Below are 19,796 nucleotides of genomic sequence, written 5' to 3'. Positions count from 1 at the left end.
GTTTTCACGCAATTTAACTAAAACTAAGACCTAATATTTCAATTTAAATCTTAGTTGCCATGGAAATGATATTACAGTTTGATACTTGTGAAAGATTTAAGTGTACTATTGTCAACAATATTCACCTCACATGGTTGCAAGATTGTCATGGTTGCAAGATTGAGCGTAAGAGAGAAAATTGAAATTGTACGCCTTTCAGGAGATGACGTTAGAAATGCTAGAGAGGTTTGTAGAGTATTTAATGAGGGATATCCAGATCGTCCTCGTATTAGCTGCGGCACGGTAAATAAAATAAATAAAATATTCAATGAAACTGGTGCAGTATCAAAAATGATGTTAAAAAGTAATCCTGTACAAAGACGAAACAGGAATGACAGGAATGATCAAATCATTTTAGATTATTTCGGAAATAATCTTAATGCCAGTATAAGGAATGCCACTTTAGATTTGAATAGTCCACGAGAAATACTAAACCTTTCAAGACAAAATTTTTACACACACTTCAAGAAGGCGACGAAGCAAGACGCTTGGAATATTGTTTATGGGCCCAAGGGGAATATTTGAACAATAGAAATTTCCTAAAAAATATTTTATATACCGACGAAGCCACTTTCACTACAAATGGAGTAGTGTCATCACAGAATTGTCGCTATTAGGCAGCGGATAATCCCAACTGGGTAATAAACTGTAAAAGCCAGTATTTCCAAAAAATCAACTTCTGGTGTGAGATATTGAACGAACCAATTATTGGTCCTTTCTTTTTTAAGGAAAACATTATTGCGCAAAGGTTTCTAGAATTTTTAAACACAGAGTTTTGGGATGCTATTCACGAGCTGCCAATCAATGAACGATCAAATTTAATTGTCCAGTTAGATGGGTGTTCAGTTCATTATGCCAGAGCTGTGAGGCAATGGCTTAACGAATATTTTCCAAACCCATGGATAGGCCGTGGTAGTCCGTTTATAAAGTGGCCACCCAGATCTCCAGACCTCACAGTTTTGGACTTTTTTCTCTGGGGACTTCTCACACAAAAGGTTTACAAAAACCGCTCGAGATAGAAATGAACTTTGTGCAAGAATTCGACAGGTATGTGCAGATATTAGCCCTCAAGAACTAAGGAACGTAATCAGAAACATTCGTAAGCGCTACGACCCATGTATCGAAATACGTGGTGGATTAGTAGAGGCTACTAGAATATGAGTTAGAATTAATTGTTGCACTGAATCGAAACATTTCAATAATTAGTAATTAGTTACGTTCATTAAAATTTTTTGCTTCATTGTTAGTTGAATTGTGTGAATGTAATTCCGTTATTTCCATTGAAAATATTTATGTTATTTGTTTTTTTTTCATCTGGCGGCACTTTATTGTTGAAATCATAAAAAAATGATATACTGTGACTGTTAGCTGTGTGAGTTTTCGAATTTTTGAGATGTCATAACTTTGTTAATAATGAATATTTTTTCATGAAATTTTGGTCACACCTATTTAAAGGCCCTCTGAAACCAGTGCCGTAGTGATTTTTTCAATAAAAAAATCGCTAATAAAAAATCCCGATTTTCGACTAAGAAAAAATATCGTAGTATGCCCTGAAACTTCAATAAACATTTCAAATTTTGTCTTAAGGTAGACCTTTCAGTACTTGACATTTAAAAAATATATATTAAAATCGATTTACAACTTCAAATTTTAGCGGGGTGTTTCCATTAAAAATGGGTCACACTGTAGATCCAATATGTAAAATGAAATTGTGTAGTGACTGACAACTGCTCCAGTTGTAGGTTTTTAGTTGACAATCAATTGACTTTTAATCAAAATTCAACATACAAAGTGATGGAATTAAATCAAATCAAAATAAATCAACGAAACACGAAAGTAATTATTATGAATATTATTCTGCCAAAACAATCCTTCCAGTAACGAAACTCGCTTCATTGCTCTTTGATAAATTCCATATTTGGTTTTGTCTTCTTCCATGCGTATTTGACCATGTGCTCCTGAGAATACCGCAACAATCCTTTGGGTCATTGATTTCGTGGTAGGTCGCCGTCAACTGAAACAACTGTGTTGCCAACTTTGATATTCCGAGGGTCTTTCTGGAACCATTTAATTCTCCTTGTTAACGTTAGCAAACACTCTCTCACCCATCTACACCAGAAACAATCGACAAGTTGTTGGGAAATTTTCCATTGCTTTCGAGTGACGAAATGATCTTCGAAAAAAGAACTGAATATGCAGCTAGAACTAGGGGTACCCATCAAGAAATGATTATGGGTTAAAGCTTCTTTATCTTGTGGATCGATGTAGACATGTACGAGTGGTCGTGAATTAACAATGTGCTCAGCTTCCACCAATAATGTGGACGTCGATAACAGATGTAATCAACTGATTGCCTCTTCATCATTGACACTATCCAGATGATCGTCAACATAATGTTTTCAAAAAATGGCCCGAACTGCTTCTGGATAAGTGACCTGAAATTCCTCTGCTTTTTCTCATTACATATTGTACAGTTGTTGGAGAAGATGCAGAAGCAAAATTCGTTGAAAATATTTCGTATTCTTCATAACACCTCCAGAGAAATCACTGAGCTAGCCTCTTCTCTGATGTTCACCCTATGAAACATTGAAACATTTCTTTTATGTTTCCAGAAGAAGCGATGTTTTTCTGGCAACATGTGGAAAAATGATCATTATTGGATTATTCAAATGTAGACCTCTCGATAGGCTATCGTTCAGACCAAACTATATATTACTATTGAATTTGGCCGCTGCATCAAACACAAACCTAATTTTTTCTGGTTTATTTGGATTTCTAGTAGCAAAATGCGGAAGCTACCAAACAGGTCATTCATTTTTTTTCTCCATTAAATAGTGGTCTTACATAAACCTTTTCCAAATATTCTCCTATGCATTTGAATACTCTGTAGCAAAAGTTTTGTCTCTATCCATTTGAATCTATCGAATGCCGCTATGTAAATTCTTATTTTACCCATTCCTTACTTTAATCTGTCCAATGCTAGAAAAACGTTAAATTTTTCCGTTTTATGTTTTTTCATTTTACAGTAACGACATTCAATAAATGATTTCTCCTTTTCCCATGTTAATATGTAGTAGTACACGCGTACTTTTTTTATTGTTCTTCTGGAATTGCTACTAAACTCATATTTTCTACAGTCTCTGACAGTCATTCAGAATACTCTACAAATGCTATAAATTCGTTAATTCTTAAAACTTTATTTGCTAGTTTAGCCGATATTCAATTTCGAGATCCGGAGTTAACTTCGCAACCAAATCGTTTACTAATTGTGGATTTATTAAATATTGTTCACTTTTTAAAATAATGAGAGGGACAGCTAAAATTTGTACGGAGTCTGAAAAATCTATAACAGATTGAAACCTATATTTTCTGACGTTTTGAATTTTTGTATTCTGGTAATTGGGTCATTATCAATAATTTCCGGTCTCCCAGAGCGTCTCTCCAAAATTGAAATTATTTTACCTACTTTCAAAGTGAACATTTAAACAGCTGTTTAATCTCGCTACGTTTTCCTTTTTTTTATTGGAATGTCACAGACTTGTTTCTCTAAATCGAGTGATGAAATGTAACCATTCAGCCTATTCTATCGAAAATATACGTAGGTCTTTGCTTACAGACTGTCTAACCAAAAAAGTTTCCGCTTTATTTTTACTCATAGACCCCGCAAATTGTCTTAATTTCGCTTGTTCATCCCTACAATCCGAAGAAAAAGCACATTCATCAGACCGAGCACCCGAATCACATAACTTTCCTCTTGGTATTTGATTTAGAATCTTGATATGAGTTGCTCTTGCATTATTAGATATTTTTAGATTTATAGTATTTTCAGAATTTAAATAACTGATTTCTGCTTTCTTCACTCTAATTCTAAAAGCCTCATCTCTGGTTAAGATTTTTTCACTTCCAGAATACCTTTCAGTTCTTCTATTTTTCGTAAACTTTTTATATACACTAATGTCTTCAAAGATTTTCCATTTTCTACTTCCGTTTCTTTTCCGTAGTAGGTTTGAAGATTTAACAAAAAACCCGCTTTATTCTTCTCCGTTTTGAATACTTTATCCACGTTTCCTTCATGTTTTTCACAATTCAGATTTGCTAAAAGGACCAAATTGTTAACGTTTAAAGACGTATTGTGAACCCAAATACTCACAGAAGTTTTATTTTTATTATATAGATCCAGTATTCTATAAAACATTGTGTTTTCTAAATGGATGATAACTACTCAAATTGAGGTTTTCATTTGACAATCAAGTGACTTTTTATCAACATTTAACATACTGTGTGTAGTAATTAAATCAAAGAAACACAAAAGTAATGATAAATATCCTTCCTCCGCAAAACCATCATTCTAACAAAAGTTGACATCTTTATTTGAGTTATTCTTCAAACAAACTTAGAGTACTTATATCTGTCAATGATATTTTGAAAAAACAATTCACATAAAAGTGAACAATAAGCTATTAGGAATGAAACTATTCGTAGTCTTCATGCCGCATTCGGTTGTTTCCGGACTTTTGAGAGAATCTACAATTCTAATGTCATATATCGATCTCGTTTTTTTTTCAGTTCACGATCATTCTTCAAGGCAGTGACACCGTTCTTCATTTCTGCCAAAATAGAAATCCCAATTTACGATGATTTTCAAATCTGAGTTATGCTTACGAACTGAAAATTGATACAAATCCAAAATACAGGATAGAAATAAAATATCAAAAGTCACCAACCCCATGTGTGCTAAATAACTTAATCGAGGTCATATGTCAAAAAATATTTTTCCTACGAATCGCCATTCCTAAGATTTCAAAAACTGAAGAAGTCTCATTTTACATAATTATGCATCGGCGACCCACCTGTGAGATAATGTAGTTGACGCATTTTTCAATGTGTTACGAAAAAAGTTGGCGTGCAATTGGTCGCGTTAGAAAATATCGCTTATAATAAAAATAGTTGTCTTGTCACACTTGATCAAAATTATTACTTTCAGGAATATTTATGTATTACTGGATGACCCGGGGAACTTCGTCTCTTCTCAGAATTGGAAAATGTGTAAAAGTTCGATAACCGAAAATTATTAGGAAACACAAAAAAATACTCAACAAAAACTTAACTTCCCTATGAGTTAGAAACGGACAGGTAATCGAAATTTTCAGAGAACACGTCGATTTTTATTTCTAGGGGGACTAATTCCCTGTTTTCCAACGCATTGGAAAACGTTCGTCCAAAAACTGTCTCATACGAACATCAAAATGTGGGGATAAATCATCCTGCTTAAATGTTATTTCCTTTTCTAAAATTTGTGTGATCTCTAAATTGTCATCATTTTCTAAAATTCGTGTAATCATAGGATCTACACAGTCTTGTAACAGATTTAAGAGATTACATTCAACAATCCAACAATATTATTACCAAGAATGCCGGCCCAGACATTCAATTTTTGTGGAGTTTGTGAATGTGTAACAACAGTAACGACAATTATGTCTATTCACTTCATCATTCAACATAAAAGAACTTTCGTCTAAAAAACGTGTATTGTATCTATAATAGGTTTGGGTTATTGGTTAATTTCTAGCTGAACACCTCACAAAACTGATGTCGACGATCAAGACCATCTTTGATTAATTCCTGAACCAAGCTTATTTTGAAAGGATATAATTTGCCGGCTTTCAAAATCCGAAAAACACCAGTAACTGATACACCAGACGCTCTAGCTACTTGTCTGATAGATTGTCGATTATCCATTTGTACATGTCCTAAAACTGCAACTTCAACTCCGTCATTTCTGACAGGACGGGATACTTCATGTTTTCTGCTGTGAACAGAACCTGAAGTTCGAAACTTATCTATTAACTATTTAACGTTTAACGTATTGCTGGCTGACGTTGTGGTCTGGATGATTCGTATTATAAATTCTTGCAGCAGCTTTAGCACATTCATTATTTCGATAATAGGTTGCAACAATTTCTATTCTATCTTCAGTAGAACAAATCATGTTGGAACACAGTGAGCAAGGATGACTGAATAATAATTCGTGAAAAAATGGCAACTTTTTGTTCTGCAAAGTGAGTCTAAAAACGTCATATCATTTTTGAACGGTTTTATTTACCTTGTCCTATTTGTTCCTTCGTTTGGATCAAATTTAGTAATTAAAGTTTGACACCCCCTTCCTGTTGACAGATTGATCTGATATTTGGTACATATTCAGTTTTGATGACAATACAATTTAATAAATTTTGTATCATTGTAAATCCAAGGTGGCTGCAGCTAGAAAATAATCGATTACATATTTCATCAGTTCGGACTTCCATTGTCTAATATAATATAACAATTTTATTAAACAAAAAACTGAAACTACTAAGAAATAACATACAAGCAACAACCAAGAAAATAAAAAAATTCAAATAATAATACAAGCTGAAAATTAAAAAAAAATAAAAAATATTATTAACAAAAAATTAAAATTAAGAGATTCCAAACCAAGTTACGTCACAACGTTTCGATTGTTAGTACCCACAATCGTCTTCGGATGTTGCTTGTATGTTATTTCTTTGTAAATTCAGTTTTTTGTTTAATACAATTGTTATTTTTCGGTTAGTCTTTTTTTATTTTTTACAGATTCTTTCAGGGAATTCAAATCACTTTATTTTATATTAGACAATGGAAGTCCGAACAGATGAAATACACCACGAAACATTGTCAACCACTTTCAAACAAAAGCAGATTACATATTGTTTCACATATACCACAATATTGGTATCAAATGACAGGGATTGACTAGTAGAATAGTAGTACACTTTGAAAAAGATGCAAATTCAAGATGGCAAATTACATATTACCTTGTAATACTGAGGCACTAAATGAACTGAACATAATGAGAAGAATTGAGTAACAAAATTAGAAATCAAAAATTTTAAAATAAAATAAGTAAAAAAATTATGATTATTGGTTTTATTGAGAAAAAAAAGATAATTAATAACTGAAAACAAAAAAATTATTCGAAGGGTCGTAAGTAACAGACATCACACTACTCTCCTCAGCAATCTACGGTATTGATCAGATAAAAAAATTATTAAAATCTTTGGGCGTAGGTGAAGCTGAGTAAATCTGTTAATACTAGGCCCAACGATTTTATTATTTTTTCCATCTGAACAATACCGTAGATTGCTGAGGACAGTGGTGTGATGACTGCTACCTAGAACATTCCGAAACATTTTTTAGTTTTTAGTACATTTATCAATAAAACTGTTCAACATACTTTTTCTTCACTTATTTCATTCTCAAGTTATTAGTTTCTAATTTTCATCCACCCTAATTCCACACAATTCTTGGCACGTCTCAACTATTTACTTCAACTTGGGTGGTGTATCGCTATCGACGTATCATTTTTAGCCACCTTAACGCCACACAGTCCTCGACACGATATAAAATTATGACTTGGCTGGGATATCTACACTTGTATCCCGATTATGAGTTGACAAAGTTCTTTGTATAGATTATATTGGATTTGTTTCTTTTTCATAGTATACTAGAATAGTAGTAGTCAAGCCATGTCATTTCATATCCACATTGAGGTAGTTGTGAAAAAGTATTTAATCCGCCATCTTTGTAGCTACGGCCATCTTGGATTTACAAAGACACAAATTGTATCGTCATAATAACTACATGAGTGTACACAGATCAATCTGTCAAGAGGAAGGGGGATTCATTTATTAAATTTTACTCAAACAATCAAATAAACAAACAAGTTCAGTTCAATAAAAACGAGCCTTTGATACGAATATCTCTGGAAGCATCAAAATCAAGATTCCGACCAATAAAATGCGTATTTTGTTTCTCTTTATAGGTGCAACCTGAGTATTTATCGAAAGTAATACCACAATACTTCAAAAGTTTATCGATGAATTTTCAGTTTTTAATGAAAACTTCGTTATTCAACAACAGCAATCAATCATCCAGCTTCATACAATCACGAGTGGTTTTATCTATTGCTGGTTACTCAATTGGTATTGCTCACAAATAATAAAGTTCGAGTTTCAACTAATGTAGGTACATTTATCTGAGAAAATATTCAGTTCGAGTGGTATTCGTGAAGATTATTTCCTGATATGAAAACAAAATATCAATTATCAAATATTAAATCAAATAATCTGGATAATAATAAATTTCAAAAAGAACATTTATTTCTGAACGTATATTTATTAAAAACACAATGTTCCAATATATGAACAAAGTCCGTCTTATGCATCGAAATTGTATGTCATTGCTGTGCATGTGTTTTTTGAAAATGGAAATAAGAAAGTTTTTTACATAGAAATGTGACGTCCTGAAAGGAAAAGTTGACGTGTTTCACGATTTTTCACCGTCACAATATCAAATGACTCATTTAGGGTAGTAGTATCAATTGGAATGCACTTACCTATGTAACAAAACCAGAACAATAATTACTCATTCATGACTGGCAAGCATCGTATCAACAAGCAAATCATATCGTTGAACTTTGGTTATTCTTAGGTATAAAACAACAATCATTTTACATTAAACCACCAGAGGTATATCAAAGATAACAAATGTATTGCGATAACTTGCATACGTGACATTGAAATGATGCATTTCGATAATGTTCGAACCTTTTGTATTTGAAGAAAAGTTAAATATTGATAAACTATTTTTTCACTAATATAAAATAAGGCCCTCTAAGGAGGAGTAATTTACATGAAAGAATGACATACAGTCTGTAAAAGCCGAATGGAATAAATTAATTATCTCGGACCTCTCAAACGATATATCATAAGCCTATACTTCCCATTTAAAAAAATTGGGGGTTGTACCTGTCATTTGACGGGGGTTGAAGGTAGGGGTAGCATTTTTTCGTTGAAGTATGTCAAATCATAATTTAAATTTGACGTGTTTCGAGATTTTGTTAAAATATGTACCTACCGTAACCGAAATAATGAATCTATTCCATTTGGTTTTATACACTGGCATATATTTATACTGCTCAAATATAATCCACAACTCAACATTTCCTCAACACAACTTAATGTTCTAGAGTCTAGTACAAAATAAACCGTCACAGTCAAAATATTTAGAAGTACTGAATTTGGGTAAATGGAAAAGAAATTATTTTACAGTTCTACTTTCAAGAGAACCTACCAAAACATAAATTAATTGGAAGCACATCTGAAGAAGCTAGTCACGTATTCTATGAAACGTCAGGAAGAAATTCCATAATATGACGAATCTAAAACCAGACAGAAGATAGTGTTATAGTATAATATGACCGCTACATTATCAACAATCATTTCAAAAAATGAATATAGATGTTACATCTGCTTCACAATGTTTTTCTCGATATTAACTCATTTCATAACGTAGAAAACGTTTCGACCTGCCATAGGTATCATCAATTGTGTCAGGCTGAACCACGCATAAATGTTTAAAATATGTTTTTCCGTTAACCAGCTGTCGCATCGCTACAAACGACAACACTGAGAAGTCGAATCTTGTGCGAGCTGAGGACTAACGAGGTCTTACCTTTTAACGTGAGATTCCTACTATTGATGGACTCAACTATCTTAAAAAAACAAGCCCAACTTAGAAAAGATAACTTCCCCTTTCACAAAGACGTCATCTGTGGGGTTGACAGAATACTCAATCCACGGATATCAATAATTGCTCCAATGACTCCAAGAATCATTTTCTACAATTTTTACAGGTTTTTGAGGAAAATTCAATTGGTTGCATCTAAAGCAATGATTCCATGAATGACGTGGCTCTCGATCAGCGGATAACATATAATATTTTCATTCAACCTACGGCGAGTAGTCCATCCTATACAAAAAAATTCACTACGTCATTCATTTGAACTACCAATTCAAGTTGCAATCGAGGTGAATTCATACGTATCTGAGACTATCTGCCCTTTCAATACTAGCAACAATCTTCATGGTGTCAAATTGAGGAAAAGTTTTGAAGTAGGAAGAAAATGTATATTTTGCCTGTTCACTGTTAGTAGCTGACATCAGAGATAGTTCCAAAGCCCAGTTCTACTGCGATTTTTTTATTTTTCCGAGCGAAGCTGATGACATTCCCTTCTACATTCAATTTGAATGTGCCGTTCAAGTTATTATACACCAAGGAGTATAGGTCCAAGAATAGCGCATTATGGAACACCAAATTAAATTATTCCTGTGGGACTTATACAGTCTTTGGTTACGTTGGTAACTCTTGAATAACTGAAAAACAGGTATGGAATAGAACTGACCGATACTTGATGAAAATCCATATTAGAACTAATTAATACAGTTTATTGTATGATTTTCACTATAAATGGTTTTACAAAAACCGCGACATGTGGTTCCCTATACAATAGTTTCCTCAATCGTAAACTAAAAGTTAATTCTAAATTACAACTGTTTTATACTCTAACATATTACCTACTCCTATGCTCATTTTCTAATGTATGAATCTACCTGAAAAGGTCAGATATGAATTGATTAACTACAAGAATAAATTTTTCGAAAGTACAGTAAAAATACCTGGAAATGAACAGATTCAATTGGGCGAGTTATTTAATTTAGTTTGATCGTTCATGAGATATTGAGAGTTTTTGATTTTTTTATCTCCATACTCTCCAACAGGTAAAGTTTCAAACCTTTCTTCTAGAAATTTAGGGGTTTGCGATGATGGTTGAACTCATGTCCCTCTGTGAATAAATGAGTGGCATATGTGAAATTCATATTTCCCTATTGAAAGTTGCTACTTTGTGCTGATACGAGTGGGTGGACGACTTATGAATGATAATATCTGTATGTGCCGGTTTGTTTTGTATCAATATGAAATTTCATCAATTCTCTCCACCCTTCTATCACATTCACAATGGAGATGGTAAAGGGCGACTCTATGCATTTTTTGGACTTGACAGTAACGAAAGTTAACAACAAACATGATTTTTCAATTTATCGTAAACCGGCACATACAGATATTATCATTCATAATTCGTCCACCCACACATATCAGCACAAGGTAGCAGCTTTCAACAGTATGATAAATGTGCCTTGTCAGAGGCGAATTTCAATAAAGAACTAAATATAATAAAGCAAATAGCCGAATACATTCTTCATTATCAAAGAAGTTATACAGTCAAGCTTTGAAAGAAGTTTACCCAATTCGAAGAAAAGAGGGTAATAGTTTCACAACCTTAACTTACTTAGGCCAACCCACTACAAATATTTCAGATTTTCTGCACAGCAGAAGTGTCAATATTGCTTTCAAAACCAACAACAACTTAGGCACGCACATTGAGAATAACAAAGATAAAAGTTCAGTTTCAGAAAAATCAGAGAAGTGTATGAATTATCATGTGGGTTATGTCCGATGTTTTTATATAGGTCAAACTGGAAGAACGTTGAAATCCCGCATAAAGGAACACAAATATAGTTTCCAGAATGGAAAAATAAATTCCACATATGCCACTCATTTGATCACAGAGGGACATGAGTTCAAACATGAATACAAGCCCCTCCATTTCCAGAAGAAAGGTTTGAAACTTAACCTGTTGAAGAGTATGGAAATAAACAAATTCTAAAACTCTCAATATCTCATGAACGATCAAACTAAATTGAATAATTCGCCATTATTGAATCTGTCATTTTCAGGTAAAAATAGTTAAGTACATTCACGGTACTTCAAAGTACTATTCATATGGTTAATGAATTCATATCTGACCTTTTCAGGTAGATTCATCCATTAGAAAGTAGGCATACGAGTAGGTAATATGTTAGAGTATAAAATGGTTGTAATTTAGAAGTAACTTTTAGTTTACTCTTGAGGAAGCTATTGTGTAACGAAACACGTGTCGCGGTTTTGTGAAACCCTTTATAGTGAAAATCATACAATAAAATGTATCAATTTGTTTTGAAAATCAGTACCTCTGAAACCAATATTTTCCAGAATATTCAAAAGCAATATACAGACAGTATAGAATGCCTTTTCAAGATCAACCAGAATGCATTAAGCAGGTTGTTTATTGTCTACAGTTCGACTCATTTGAGTTTTTGAGAGGTTAATAGCTTCAGTCGATCTGACATGAAGCCAAGCTTCGACCGCCAAATGATATTCCTTCTCTGGTTCTCTCTGCAACTTTCACAACAAGACAATTAGTCCAAGCTCTGGCTTGTCTGGAGAACAGTCAATTCTAGCAATAAATTCGTGGTTCACTTTAGTACCACTGATGAGACACACAGGGAGTGGAAAAGACGCTGTCTGATATTGGATAACGAATGTTTTGTTTGGGTTCAGGTCTGATATTTATACTAATTTTTTATATATTCCAAATTATATTTCGAGTCAAAATGATTATTTGTACTTTGATTTATATTGTGTTGATGAATGAATTGATTGTTAATACCAATGGGCTTAGTGATATCTATTATTTATTAATTTCGTATAAATTGATTGCAATTGCATTGGTTATGTTTTACGTAATATATCACTTTGAAAGGTTAAGGTCGCATTATTGTTATTGTTGTTATTATGACTGTGACACTCTTTCCAATGACAATCACACCAACTGAGGTAGCGTCAGTTGAATAGTTTTGTTGCGTTTTTTCAGTTGCGGAAAATAAATTTTCAAATATATGAAGAAAAAATCACGAAAGATTATTACTTCTTGACGAACACTTACTTTCTTCAAATTTTTATCATCACTAGCATCCGAAGAGTTCATAGCACACATTACAAATTGAGTTCCATTGCTTCCAGTCCCCAGTTTCAAAGCACAGGAATGCACTTTATTCCCGTGACACTCAAGTTCTCCATGCTGACAAGTGAAAGTATAGTTTCCATCTTCTTTCGTGAACTGAAAAATATTTCAAACATTCATAAAACTTTTCTGAGTATCTCAACTATCCACAATCTGAATAAATATAATGTGTATAATGTATAACAGTAGGTATACCTTAACTTGGGTAACATAATCTAAGTTTTACGTTGATACATAGGCTCTATGTTTCAAAAAGTTCATTATCTTATTCGCCAACAAATTTCGACATATCACTTATTAATCTCAAAGTTCAGAATTATGGTTTTGGAAACAAATGTCAGTTAGGTTTGTGACTGAGGTAAAACATTTTCGATTATGCCATGAGGTATTCAATATCAAACTTATTCATCGATTAAATCGCACGCTCTGCAATAAATCACACTTAATTATTCATTCCACAATATTCACAAAATGAGTAATACAATATATAAACTATAAATAGTGAAGCTAATTCATCATATTTCCAAAAAGACACTCATTCTACTGAAAATTAAATTTTTATCCAAGGGTTCATTCTGTAAGTGGCTTCATTTATAAGGCTATTACATTTTGATCTCATGAACACTAAGAAAAAAAGTGGGTTGAATTGTAGCCAAGTTGCCTATTTTTGGAGACTGCTGAATGATACCAAAAAATCAACTGCAGCCTTTTTGGTTCCGAAGATATACAGGAACACAAATTCCGAAATTGAATGCAAGGAAAATAAAAGAACATACAGTGGTATGTTTGCAAAACGAACCTTCTACGATAAAGATTTTATTTTGTATAAGTTAAAGAATTTCTGCTTTTCATTACGAAAATGCTGAATATCATCATGATGATTTTTGGGAAAGAAAGATTTTGGCTTTTCACTTCTCCATCTTGATACCACTTTCAAAAAATATCTACAAAGATGGTAGATCATGCAAAGAAGTAACTTTCAGAAACAAACTGAAAGAAGAAGCCCTTTCGAAACAGCTACTTCTATATAAACATTGAATTACATGAAAGACAAATACTTTCAAAACAAATACTTTTATATGAACACTGAGTTATATGAATAACACATTTCTCTATTCAGTTTGTATTTCAAACATTCGTTATGGAATTGAATCAGATATCTTTCACAGGATTCCTACACAATATACTGAATGAAAGAGGTGAAATTTTACGTGAAACACTGTTATCCCCACTGATAGACATCAGATGTTTCGCCGTAAGACACCTGCCTCATCAGCTCTTCAGTATCAAATCTGGTACCAAATGAATTGAAGAGCTGATAAGGTAAGTGTCTCATGGCAAAACATCGAATGTCTACCAGTGAGGATGACAGTATTCCATGTTAGTGAAATTTTACCTCTTCCATTCAGTATATTGTGTGGGAATTCTGTAAATAATATCTGACTCAATTCCATAACGGATGTTTCGGACTCTATATAAAAGTATTTGTTTCGTGTAATGAAAGTATTTGTCTTTAGTGTAATTCAATGTTTATATGAAAGTAGCTGTTTTGAGGGAGCTTATTTTTCCAGTTTGTGTCTGACAGTTATTTCTTACCATGATCTTCACATCTTTGTATAGAGTTACTTTATTTTCAATCGATTGCTTCATTCCTTTCTCATAAAGATTACCACATTTTTTGTATCAGGATGGAGAAGTAGAAAGCCAGAACCTTTCTTTCGCAAAAATTTCCCTCTCTCAAATATATACCCCTTTCAATTCAATTATAATGATGTTTCCACAATAATTTTCTTCTGGGTTATAAGTCACAATTTCCGGCTTTGTACAGACGTAAAATAATTTGAATCATATTTAAACCTCTGATAGAACGTATTTGAAATGATGGACATTTTGGATATGGTGAACTGCGTCATAATATCATATAAAAATATGCATATTACTACATCCATATCATTAACTTGCGTCACCAACCCTTACTCACATATTACTTCATATACAACCTTGCAATAAATAGTTACAATAAATTTGAAACTTCTCATTCAATACAACGAATTCCATATGCTCCGGAACATAAGGCAATACCGGTGTCACATCAATACCGTGATTGTGCCATAGATGGTAAAAAAAGCACTCTTGGTGCCGCGTTTTGCCGATGGATATAGGCTGAGATCGCATAACCTGGACAGACTAACACGCCTCGCGGCAGGCCCTGCACCCTGCACCTGGTATCAGGAATTTCTATACCAATCACGCGACGGTGATCGACTTAGGTGTTCAGAACATCATCTCAGCAGACTATGATGAACCCTTCAGTTTCCGACTTTAGTCCTCTCGACCTGAGGAAAGAAAAGGTCAAGTGCTTTGATAAGCGGAGATCTTTGACGTTGTTGAAGACGAGCCTTTGATTTTGGAATTGCACATCTTGCATCAATCTCTCGCTATTGTTTTCAATATTTTCGTTCTTATTTAATCGCCAATAAGAAGCCACTAACTAATTGAATTTTTTCTCAAGATGATTAAGTATATTAAACAGTGGTTCATCGAGGTGAACTTATGATATTGCTCTCTGCTAAATTCGTAACAGATTTTCCACCGAGTGATTCATTTATATTTTATAGATTGTGAAACGTCGAAATACCAATATCAAATAATTTAAGAAATATTCCATGTAGGTATACTAAATAATTAATTCGAAAAAAATACATTTTCAAAATTTAATACAGTTGACCAGTGTCTATTTCACGAGGATGTGAATCAAATTTTCAAACTATTTTTTAAAACTTACATTTGCATTTCCGAAAGGTATCAAGTCCACCTCCACCTTTCCTTCAAATGAATCGTGGGTTATTCCGAGCTGCTCTTTGAAAAATTTCACACTATCAGGACAGAGACTTTCATAGTAGACTGATATCGTCACAGTGCTTGCCTGAAATAATAATATTCATTGAATTCTCTCATTCTGAAATTAGAAAAAAGTATTAAATTGTATATTAATAGCTTTTACACGTGGCTTCGCTCGCATTTATGCCAGTAAGTGTCAGTACAAAAGAAATGAATTAATATGAGAACTATATTTTAATGCTTAGCTGAAGTTATCAATTTTTAAAATTTATTACATATGATGAAGTTTCGAAAATTTAAAATATGATTTATTGAATTGCAACAACAAATGTTAAAATTTATTTCACTGTAACAAAAAAAAATAATTTCCAATTTTTTTATCTTACATGATTTTTTTTAATAAAAAGTATCATATGGTACTTCTAGTATCTCCAAAAACATGTGTACAAGATTTCGTGATGATCGGTTGAGGAGTTTTCGTGTGAAACCGTAACAAACAAACTTACTTACTCAAGTAGGATAAAGTAGGATAGTAGGGTAAGATAATTAGTCTAATCAACAAGTTCAAAAACATGAAAAATAGAGATAAAGGTCCCAAAAATATGAGCGATAACTCATTCGATTCGGAATCACCTCTAGAAAAATGTTTTTGAAGGATTTTGGGGCAGGTAAAAAATTGCAATTCTTATTAACAAAATAAGATTTTAAAATAATGACATTTAGTTTTTCGGAAATAATTCAAAAAATATTGATATTTAAGCAATTTTGAAAAAAACCTCGTTAAAAATGAGGAAATTTTCGATAAAAAGTCCCGACTCCCGAAACTCTATCTCCTTTGTTTATAATTTTAATTTGACGTTGAAAATAGGGTTCCGCGCGGCTGGTACGGTATGCGCGCGCTGCCGCTAAAGAGAGTTTATCAAAAGATATAATTTTTTATAGCATAAAATGTCATTTTACAAATTTGAAAAAAATCTAGTATCTCCTTAACACTTGAATGAATTGAGTAGGTCCCTAGAGAATCCCATAGAAAAAAAAGTTTAATCACCATTTCTCAAATAGTCATTCAATTGTTAACTAAAAAATTTTTTCCCAGTCTCCGTTGGCATAAATAATGGGATAAAAGGTATAGATGATTGGCCTATGAATTTTGAACTTCGTGGAGCCCTTTTGATATATATACTTCATACGATCCTGCGATGAAAGTTCATAAAAATTATTAATTTATTAGTTTGTTAATTATGATTTTTTATAACTATCGCAAAATGAAATATATAAAAATTGTTGATAAAATGATCAACAAATTATTTATACCTTTTATCCCATCATTTATGCCAACGGAGATTGGGAAAAAATTTGTTAGTTAACAATTGAATAACTTTTTGAAAAATGGTGATAACACTTTTTTTTCTACGGGACTCGATTCATTCAAGTGTTAAGAAGATACTAAATTTTTTCAAATTTTTAAAATGACATTTTATGTTATAAAAAAATTATTTCTTTTGATAAACTCTCTTTAGCGGCAGCGTGCGCATGCCGTAACAGCCGCGCGGAACCCTATTTTCAACTTCAGATTAAAATATAAATAATGGAGATAGAGTTTCGTGAATCAGGACTTTTTTATTGTAAATTTCCTCCTCTTCAATGAGTTCTTTTCGAAATTGCTTAAATATCAATATTTTTTGAGTTATTAACGAAAAACTAAATACCATTTTTTTTAAATATTACTTTGTTAATAACAATCACAATTTTTTACCTGCACCAAAATCCTTCAAAAACATTTTTCTAGAGGTGATTTCGAATCGAATGAGCTATCGCTCATATTTTTAAGACCTTCATTTCTATTTTTCATATTTTTGAACTTGTTGATTAGACTAAATAGGAAAACTGGAGAATCCTCAAATATAAACCCATTTTTGAAAAGACTTGAATCCATGCTGAAGATATAGTTGTCGTGAGAAATGTTCATAGATATAACATAAGAATCGAATAAATTTCTTTATTACTGCGTACTTACAAGGTCATGAGTGGTATTTTAGAAAAAAATCTACAGAAAAATTCTCACGGCGCTCTAAGAACGGTGCCTGTGCGAAAGAAACGATTTCACGTTTTCCAAATTGCACGGAAATTAGATCCTTTATTCAAATATCGATCTTTATTAAAACACCAGGAACCTCGTAAAGTGTAGGTACCTTAATTCACAAAAAAAGTTTCATCATCTTCCATACAAGACATAGACTAATCAATAACCTCAGAATGTAACAGGAAACATAGAGTTTTTTTGCGTTATTAAAATTGAACTTGTATTCCCAGATATATAAATATACATGAAACACTTTTATATGAAACCCAAATCATGGAAGTGCATCGAAAATATGTAGTCTGCCATATTGGATTAAGAGTGATGTCATGTTATTTTTCGTATTCTCTTCACCGAACCCTTTCGTTTGGTACCCTTATTATGAGGAGGCGCCATCTCGGGCGGTCCGCCATAATGGATTTACAATTACGTTACTTTGCTTATTGTGTTTCGCTCAACAAGCTATTGCTCCCATGGTAACCCATATCATAAGGGTTACCATGGGAATAATCAATCGCCTTTTTATAACGCCCGCTATATTGAATTAAAAATGGCGTCATTTAGGTAATCGTGCCTTGCATTGTCAAACGTTTCTCTATGTCAAATTTCAGGTCAATTGGATACTGGAAAGTGGATCAAATTTAACGTATAAGATTTGGTTGCAGACACCGGGACAGATAAAATTGAATGAAAACTTCCATAACACATCTCATAACACTTCCAGCATTTACTTGAATGATACTTAAAAGTTTGTGAGTTGAATTTTGAATCATTGAAATAATTCATAAAAGTGGAGATAATTCCAATATCAAGAAATACACACCAATTTCATTATCATCAAGGTTGACCAGAAAATTCGAAATAATATTGAAAATATGAATTGAAAATTACATAAAGAAACAAAGAGATCATCCAAATTTCAGTTTTATTTAAAAAAAACCGTTTAATTCATGTGAAGTATTTTTCATTCGAATTAGCAGTAGAAACAACAGAATGTGGAATGATAATACACAATAATCAAATGATTGTCTTTGAAAATTTGTACCCATATACTTTTAAACGCCAATTTCAGTGAGAAGCGTCCTAATTTTTGAAAGTTCAAAACTACGAAACGCTGTGTAGAATATTTTTTCATCTATTTTCAATCCATAATTGAAAATTCCACCTCTCAATGTTCAATGACTCGAATATTTGTACGAGCAAATACACAAATTGCATTAATTAGTTTGGATATTATGTTGCAAAAAACACTCACTTGGAATTTGACCATGATTGAAGTGAACAAGCTATTACATATTTTATGTTAATATTTTCCTTATTCACAAACAGATTGCAGTTTTACTCGATGTCTCCAATCCAACACTTTAAAATCGGCGTTTTGGCACCCGGATATTCCTGAGAACTTTGATTCATCTATGTAGTAATCTATTTGACTCTGGATGAATTCGAATGATGTAATTGACTTTGACTCGTTTTGCAAGCCATGCAAGAAGAATCACTTTCCGCATCCAATAAAAGTAAATGGATGGATTTACCATATCGTTTAGAAAGGTATTGACATTTTTTTCAATCATTTTTAATATCAAACTAAATTGATCCATATTCTAAATATAGAAAAATAACGAAATGAGAACATGATTAATGTTTACCTCTATGACGATAACAACGATGATGTTTGCTATCCCACATATTTTTCTTCCTACAAAATGATTTTTTTAGTTTTTCATTACGATGTCCCACCTGTTTGTCCAAAATATTATCGATGCAGTTGATAGACAGTTTTAAAAATTGTTCATTTGGGAGGATTTTAAAATTTTGAGTCATCAATTTTTCGTTGGTGTCAATATTTTTGGATTTTTAGTCAAGATTCATAACACCTCTGTAGCATAACTACAATTATTTCTGCATGTAGATCTAATATACAGTGAGGACGAAAAAAGTCCTTCCCCCTCAACTTTTGAATGAAACAAGCTATCGAGGTCGGGTAAAATGGTACTACTTTTACTACTTTTTGGCATAGAAATGATTGTGGTCACGTGGCCTATGTCAAGAGGGCACCATCTACTTTTTTTAATG

General features: G+C 32.6%; 2 protein-coding genes and 1 long non-coding RNA gene across 4 annotated transcripts in view; 1 reads left to right on the top strand and 2 right to left on the bottom strand.

The window, feature by feature from the left end:
- LOC111512342 (gamma-interferon-inducible lysosomal thiol reductase-like protein) overlaps positions 1-19,796 on the bottom strand; it is a 31,020-nt gene that overhangs the window by 1,638 nt on the left and 9,586 nt on the right. Inside the window, exons 2-3 of the mRNA XM_074182646.1 lie at positions 15,585-15,725; positions 12,722-12,895 (exon numbers count right to left, since the gene is read on the bottom strand). Coding sequence (XP_074038747.1) covers positions 12,722-12,895; positions 15,585-15,725 — 315 coding nt within the window. The remainder of the gene's footprint in view (positions 1-12,721; positions 12,896-15,584; positions 15,726-19,796) is intronic.
- On the bottom strand, positions 3,295-10,568 carry LOC141485620 (uncharacterized). Its single transcript, XR_012467311.1, has 2 exons — positions 4,190-10,568; positions 3,295-4,134 (listed from the first exon to the last, which is right to left on the bottom strand). It is a non-coding gene; the product is annotated as an uncharacterized lncRNA (long non-coding RNA).
- The window catches only part of LOC111512344 (sodium channel protein Nach), a 67,141-nt gene continuing 66,174 nt past the window's right edge, over positions 18,830-19,796 (top strand). The window contains exon 1 of one of the 2 annotated variants that reach the window (XR_012467310.1): positions 18,830-19,271. Coding sequence is in view for 1 of the 2 variants with exons in the window: in XM_074182644.1 (XP_074038745.1) it covers positions 19,204-19,271 (68 nt within the window). In the remaining variant the exon portion in view is untranslated. The remainder of the gene's footprint in view (positions 19,272-19,796) is intronic. The other variant, XM_074182644.1, reaches the window with a different exon arrangement.

Source organism: Leptinotarsa decemlineata, unplaced genomic scaffold (assembly GCF_025532065.1).
Source record: "Leptinotarsa decemlineata unplaced genomic scaffold, Ldec_3_MD MMD2_tig00026328_RagTag_RagTag, whole genome shotgun sequence".
Lineage (NCBI taxonomy): Eukaryota > Metazoa > Arthropoda > Insecta > Coleoptera > Chrysomelidae > Leptinotarsa > Leptinotarsa decemlineata.
The sequence above is the reverse complement of the archived record's forward strand: the minus strand, read 5'-3'. Positions and strand labels throughout refer to the sequence as shown.